At 43.6% G+C, this 7,250-nt stretch overlaps 1 protein-coding gene across 1 annotated transcript in view; it reads left to right on the forward strand.

The window, feature by feature from the left end:
• The window catches only part of NUAK1 (NUAK family kinase 1), a 49,309-nt gene extending 42,620 nt beyond the window's left edge, over nucleotides 1–6,689 (forward strand). Inside the window, exons 5-7 of the mRNA XM_075050828.1 lie at nucleotides 953–1,072; nucleotides 1,377–1,509; nucleotides 2,598–6,689. Of these exons, the coding sequence (XP_074906929.1) occupies nucleotides 953–1,072; nucleotides 1,377–1,509; nucleotides 2,598–3,751 (1,407 nt within the window). The 3' untranslated portion in view covers nucleotides 3,752–6,689. The remainder of the gene's footprint in view (nucleotides 1–952; nucleotides 1,073–1,376; nucleotides 1,510–2,597) is intronic.
• The last annotated feature ends 561 nt before the right edge of the window (nucleotides 6,690–7,250 follow it).

Here is a 7,250-nt window from a genome sequence, read left to right on the forward strand (position 1 = left end):
CCTGTCTCTTATAGCTATAATACCTTTTTTATGCCTGTGCTTTATGTCTTTTATGTATGCCTTATGTCAATAGTGGGCAGTAATAAAAGTACCTCTGGGAAACAGAAGCATTTGGGTTTTAAACAAGATAAAAAATGAGATGTGTTGCCTTGTGCTAGAGAAACAAAGGAAATGCAAAGGTTGTGGGAGTATTTAGTATTGCTATCCTCAGCCTTTGTTTTGTAAGAACAAGAACAGAGAATTGAAGTAAACAAAATATTTGGACCTGCTCCTGCAATTCCTACATGGGCAAAATTCCCAACAGTCTCAAGGGAAGTTTTGTTTGTGTTGGGAAAGCCGGATTTGGGCCCATTGTTTCCAGTTAGGAACCAGACTTGTGTTTATTATCTCATGATAGACATCTCGTGTGCTTAACAGCTCAGATTCCTCAGCCGGAGTCCCTGAATCCGGAAGAGTTAGCAAGTGCCTCACTTTCCTCCTCCTTCAAACGTAGCTAAGTTCCTCATACTGGGAGGCACTGCTGTCCACTGATTGCTCTTCATCTTGTATAATCATCGATACCAAAAAAAAGCAAGCCGAAAGTACTACCGTTCTTATCGCGCACATGCACAAAGCTGTGACTGGGGACACAGCTGTGAAACTGCAGGGTAAAATTACTGACTGATGGTTGTGCAGCCCTGCAGTGACCTGTCTGTGAATGAAACTAAAGCATCCTTGCTCTTAATCTGGAGGATTTAACCTGGGGACCCTCTCCTCCTCTGGAGGATCTTTAGAGAGAGAAGCAAAAAAATCATAGAATAATGGGTTGGCCAGGCATCTTGAGAGATTATCCGTGTCGAGATCCCTGTCCTACAGCAGGGTCAAATATAGCTAAGTCTTTCCTGATAAAGGATTTTCTGTTGCATTAAGATATTGTTAGTACTACAGATGCCTTGTGCAATTCTATTTGCAGATTGCTGATTTTGGACTCTCCAACCTTTATCACAAAGACAAGTTTCTGCAGACCTTTTGCGGAAGCCCACTGTATGCTTCCCCCGAAATAGTTAATGGACGACCTTACAGAGGTCCAGAGGTAAGAAGGGTCAGCTTTTCCATGGTGGTATGGGGATGCCTTTGATGATAATGTTCTAGAGGGTTAATCTTAATGCTAGCGTTACTGCACATGCGTGTTCGCTTGGGTCTCTCCCATATTGAAAGTTCTCAAGCTGCCTTCATTTGCCTTCATTTTCTTTGCCTTTGGTTAGTCAGATGTTACATACAGGTTTGCCGATCAGTAGGCGCAGCTGGACGTGATGCTGCTCTTGTGGTGCTAATGGCAGGGAGAAGGGTGGGGATCAGCTTTCCTGGGCTTCACACGCATTGTCTCTGTATTTCAGGTTGACAGCTGGGCCCTCGGTGTATTGCTTTACACTCTGGTTTATGGAACGATGCCCTTTGATGGCTTCGATCACAAAAATCTCATCAGGCAGATCAGCAGTGGAGAATATCGTGAGCCAACACAGACCTCAGGTATAAAAAAGGAGTGAGGGCAATGTATTGAGCCGACAGGAGTTCAGAATGGAGGGTTTGCCCTGCCCCTTCCAACATGTTTTGGTGTCATGTTAGAATGATGAAGAAAAAAAATCTCTTGTTCCCATATTGACTTCATCTGCTATCAATTCCCATCTGGGTACAGCATTTACCAAAAGCCCTTTTGAAATTAAAGTTTTGTAGCAGATAGATTTTATTGCCTTGGGGAAGCTGTAACGGGCTCTTTTAACTAGATCTGTGACAGTGGAAGGTCTGTTAGCTATTGCAAATGGAATTGTTCAGACAAGCTGTAAACCGATACAACATACTGGTACAGATCAGTCCTCTAGCTTACGCTGTGGTATATCACAAGCAGAGAGAAGATGAATGGTTAGAGTGACGCAGTCTCTTATCCAAGAAGGCAGGCCAAAATCTGAATTAATACCACTATGTTTGCATTTACTTCTACTTAGAGGATAACACTTCAAGGAGTCACCTGACACAAAAGCATCAACTAAGTCTGGGTCATTGATTATAATGACTCCTTCCAGCCTTAAATGTGTATATATAGATATATATATATTTAAATGAATATTTATCTCGTATCATTTGTTTGCTATCCCTTTCAATTTTCTGCCTTCTTGCTCTCTTTGTGAAAATACACCTTTAAAATATACAGAAGGCTACACTGTTTATGGAAAAAGTAAATACAAAAGCAATAATGTGTAGATCATTTAAAATATCCCGATTCCCCTTTGTTTTCCTGTAAGTTTTGTAATTATTAGAGTTGATAGGTTGGTGACTTCCTTCAGTAATATGGAACTATTCACTGACTAATACAGTACGAATATGAATTTCTTTGATAACCCAGTGTACATTTCCCAGGGTGAATCATATTCTTCTGATAAGAAGTAGTACCCAAATGCATTTTCTGACATTGATTGATAGCCAAAGTCTTACCCCCTTTCACTTCTGTTGTAAGAAACATTATTTTTGCTCATTTGATTGGCTTCACACTTCCATTTTAAACTGACAAAACTAAGAATGCCCATATTCTAAATATTTTATATTCCATTCTTTGTCCATAGATGCTCGTGGTCTTATCAGATGGATGCTGATGGTGAACCCTGAACGCCGAGCAACGATTGAAGACATTGCCAACCACTGGTGGGTTAACTGGGGCTACAAGAGTAGTGTTTGTGACTGTGATGCTATGAGGGACTCCGAGTCCCCATTGCTGGCAAGGTTCATTGATTGGCATCACCGTTCTACTGGCCTCCAACCAGAGACTGATACCAAAATGAAGTGCCTTTCTAAGCCCAAAGGTCCTGAAGTCACACTAGAGAGACAAAGGTCTCTGAAAAAATCAAAGAAGGAAAATGACATTGCACAGTCCATCCAGGAAGGAGGAGCTGAAAATGCATCCAAACCCACCTCCAAGAGACCCAAAGGCATCCTGAAGAAAAGGAGCAACAGTGAACATCGATCTCACAGCGCAGGTTTCATTGAAGGAGTGGTCAGCCCAGTGTTACCCTCCGCTTTTAAGCTGGAGCAAGAGTTGTGTAGGACTGGCGTAGCCATTAAAAGCGTTGTGGAGGGAGAGGTAGCGGGCAAATATGGCACTAAGCAGTCTTCACTAATGCCAAAAAAAGGAATCTTAAAGAAGACTCAGCAGAGGGAGTCCGGCTATTACTCCTCTCCAGAACGAAGCGAATCTTCTGAACTCTTGGACAATAATGAGGAGACAGTAAACAGTGACACTTCTCCGGGGGTCACGGAGCCATCCAGAAATGGGTCTTACAGCCATTCCTGCAGGCGTAAGGGCATCTTGAAACATAACAGCAAGTATTCTACCAGCAGCACTGAATCTGCTTTGATTAGCCCTGACACACCAACGTTGGAGGCCATGGAAGAAGTGGTCCTGCCTGGGGATGCATTACCTCGAAGTTACAGCCGCCCTTCCAGCGTGATTAGCGATGACAGTATTTTGTCCAGTGACTCCTTTGATTTGCTGGATTTGCAAGAGAACAGGCCAAACAGACAGAGGATACGGAGCTGTGTCTCTGCTGAAAATTTCCTCCAGATCCAAGACTTTGAAGGACTTCAGAACCGCCCACGGCCACAGTATCTCAAGCGTTACCGCAACCGTCTGGGGGACAGCAGTTTTTCCCTTCTCACAGACATGGATGATGTGACTCAGGTCTACAAGAAAGCCCTAGAGATCTGCAACAAGCTCAACTAGCAGAGAGAAGATGGAAAGGGAGGGAAGGGAGTTTTTCTGTGTACCTTTATGATGGAGTAAGCCAGGTCACTGATTTGCTGACAATGGTAGGTTTTGCTTCAAAGGAGCTGACTGTACCTACTTAGCTGAACTCCCAGTAAAGTAGCCCCAAAGCCATCTCACACTTCTCTTATTTCGTGTCCTCAAAACATTACCTACCTGACCAGAGAATAACCTTTGGTCTTTGTATACGTGATGAAAGCACATCAGGATCTAGCAGACCAAAGCATCAAGATTTGATGGCTTGAAGTCAAAGCTAGACAGAATTAAAACTGGAAGTGAGGAATACATGTTTTGAGAGGTTTGTAATTAATATTAGATCAGCTTTACCAAGAGATGAGCTGAATTCTTCAAGTCAAATTGGGGTGTCTTTTAGAAAGAGAGCCTTTATTTCCCCCGAAGTTATTCATCTGGATACAGTCATTGCACATTGGGGATCTGGCTTGCATTATGCAGGAGGCCAGGCTAGGTGGTCACCATAGTCCCTTCCACCAGGGTGACCTGAGAGGTTCTGAATGCGTTCTGGGACAGATAATTTGAGAGTCTGACCCCAGAATAACCTCACAAGGTGTATGTGGACAAGTGGTGGAGCAGGCATTCAGATCCTACAGCCATTGCTCTTCAGTGAGCAGGAGGCCCTAAGATTGTTTCCAACTGCCGCTCCTCCCAGTAAAAACAGAGTCACAGAAATGGTAATGGGAACTGGAAGGAATGGATGTTTTCATCAGCTAAATGACCTTTTAAGGCATTTCAACCTGCGTTCAATTTGTGACTCTTTCAAAATGGCCAGCCAGATGAACGCCCAGACAAAGATGGATCTAACAAAGTGTCTCCAGGGTTAACTGACCCTCCAATCTAGAGTTCAGTTGCTGTCAGCAAATGGTGCCACCTTGCTGTTAGCTTGTAGTATTTGAGGGTGACAGGTAGTTTGCGACCAGAATGTTAGGTAAGGAAAAGGTTGTAGCATGTAGGAAATGGATAGAGGTCAGAAAGTTAGTGGGAAGATGCCTTTCTCCAAATGAAAATGTTTCTAGGTAGGTAGTAATGGAGCAGAAAGAATTGAGCGATGAAATGATAATGGTAGATTTGAGAACAGAGTTAGGATACAATTGCGGGCCTCTGTCCGTATAGTGTAGCTGGTACTGTGTGTGCAATGATACCAGTTTGAAAAAAACCAAGAAGGATATGTGTTTGTGTTCTCAGACATATCTAACTATCCAGACTGAAGGCTTCAACTCCCGTAAAGGTACCACATGGGTCTACTGGATTACCTGAATGTAAGCCTATGTCAGAAAGGCACTGTGTGTTTGGCAGGCCTGGGCAAACTGGAATCTTAAGGCCCATTTCAGTCTCATTTCCGTGAGCACATAGCCCCTGGCTTTCTTGGAGGTGCTGGGGTGTGAATAAGTTGCAGGTTTCAGCCTATGATGTCAAATGATCCACAGCTGCAAAACTTTCGTCTACATGCATGCCCAGAGCAGAGAAGCATGGGCAAGTAAGCTCTGTTCTCACTCCTACCCTGTAACTGGAACTGAAAGCAGAATTTGGCCCACTGTGTCCAAAATCCTAGAGATCGTGCAGAAACGGAATAGAGTTCCTCTGGGGATTCCCTGGGAATCAGGGATAACCCCATAAATCGTTGGTGTCTGGGGCAGGGAGCTATTTCACTTGCAGATTCCTTATTCGGTGTATCATGGTACTTAAGTCTGCCGGTTCCTCCTAAAAATCAACTGGGCTGCCTAGCATAAAGATGAATGAGCTTGAATTTCCTAAATCAGTTAATCTGACTCTACGGAGAACCTTTTCTCATTGTGAAACACTGGACCAAATTTGGCCCAGGAGTAAACGGCATCAATACCATGAAATCTATGAGAGATGCGTGCTCTCAGGTGGTCAAGTGAAATTTGGCTTGCTGTCCGTTTGCTCAGGAAGGGCAACTGCAGGTCATTTCTCTACAGATGTGTACCTCTCCGTAAGATATTCAGATATCCCATCTTCTCAGAGGCCCTGCATGTGCTCTTTTAGCCCATCCCAGATCAGCACCCCATTTTGCAGTGTCCTGAGTTAATAAGTTTGCTGTGGTGCATTTTAAAACAACTCGACGTAGTCTCCATGGCCTTTCCGAAACAAGGATGTGCTTTGCAGCCACGGCTTTTAACTCATGCCCTGGAGCTTAAGAGCCAGGTCCTCAGCTGGTGTAAATCAGCGCTGTCCCATTGACATGATGGAGCATCACTTCGGTGGGGTTATGCTGATTGACACCTTCCCTGCAGATCTGGTGCTAAACCTTGAATGGATTTATAGAGATTTCAGGACGAAGGGAAGGGAAGTCAGCCGGCCGTGGCAGGGAAGTGAGGAGCACCCCGAAAGCTCATATCTCCCGAGGCTTTTGCCCAGGCCTGCTTCCTTGTGTACAAATGTGAATGAGTGAGTGACTGCTTGCTGCCAAACTGGAAATGTTATGTAGGGATTTACTGGCATGTTACTGGCATGTTACATGTTTACTGGCATGTTATCATTCCTAGAAGAGAAGAAAAAAAAAAAACTTGACTGCACATTGTTATTATTAGTGTTGTGATTTTTATTTAATTTTTTTGTAATACAAAGTTGACTTTTTTTATTTGAATTTGTCTTTTTTTTTTATTTATTGGTCTGAAAGCCATTTCAAAGGTATAATAATATATTTGGTGTAATTTAATTGGTGCGACATTATTTTACAGCTCCGGCCAAAATTGTTTGGTGTTATTGTTTTGGTTTTTTGTTCTTTTCTCCCAATCCTTGGTTGGTTTGAGCTCTACGAGGCACACAGGGGAAAACGCTGGATAATCACCCAAAGTGTTTGTATTTTTAATCTGATACTGTTTTTTATTAAATAAAATGAAATTAATGTAACTGTGAAGAGTCTCTCTCTCTCCCTTTTCTTTTTCACTGTACATCAGCATAAGCTGAGGCCAAACGGTAATGAACATGTCATGCAGAAATACAGCAGCATCTCAGCACATTGTACCAAGTTGTTTATGCAAAGCTTCTTGGCTCATTTGTGCATTTGAATGTAATGTGGGTGGCCACAGAGACTCCCGTGCTACGAAGCATTTGGCACTGCCTAACACCCAAAGCTTTCAGCTATAGAAATGTTTGGTGGAGAAGAATAGCTGACTGGGGTTTCTCTGCCGGAGATGAATGGGGTTTGTGGGCCAGGTGTGCTGCAGGTGAGATGGAGCCGGCCGGCTGACCAGACACGGTGCAACTCATCTGTGGCCGAGAGACAGATGGTCATGGTCCTTTCCCCTCTCTGGCGGGGAGAGGGACAGTTTATTGACAATGTTAATGCTCCTGTTGGTATAATTTAGGGGTTATTTGGGCAAAAAAGACCGGTGGCCATCTGCTGCTGTCAAATGTGGGATGATTTCAGTCAGATGGCTTTGAGCAGCCAGCATAATCAGCTGGTGAGAGGGAAAAA

Source organism: Buteo buteo, chromosome 19 (assembly GCF_964188355.1).
Source record: "Buteo buteo chromosome 19, bButBut1.hap1.1, whole genome shotgun sequence".
In the NCBI taxonomy this organism is placed as follows: Eukaryota; Metazoa; Chordata; class Aves; order Accipitriformes; family Accipitridae; genus Buteo; species Buteo buteo.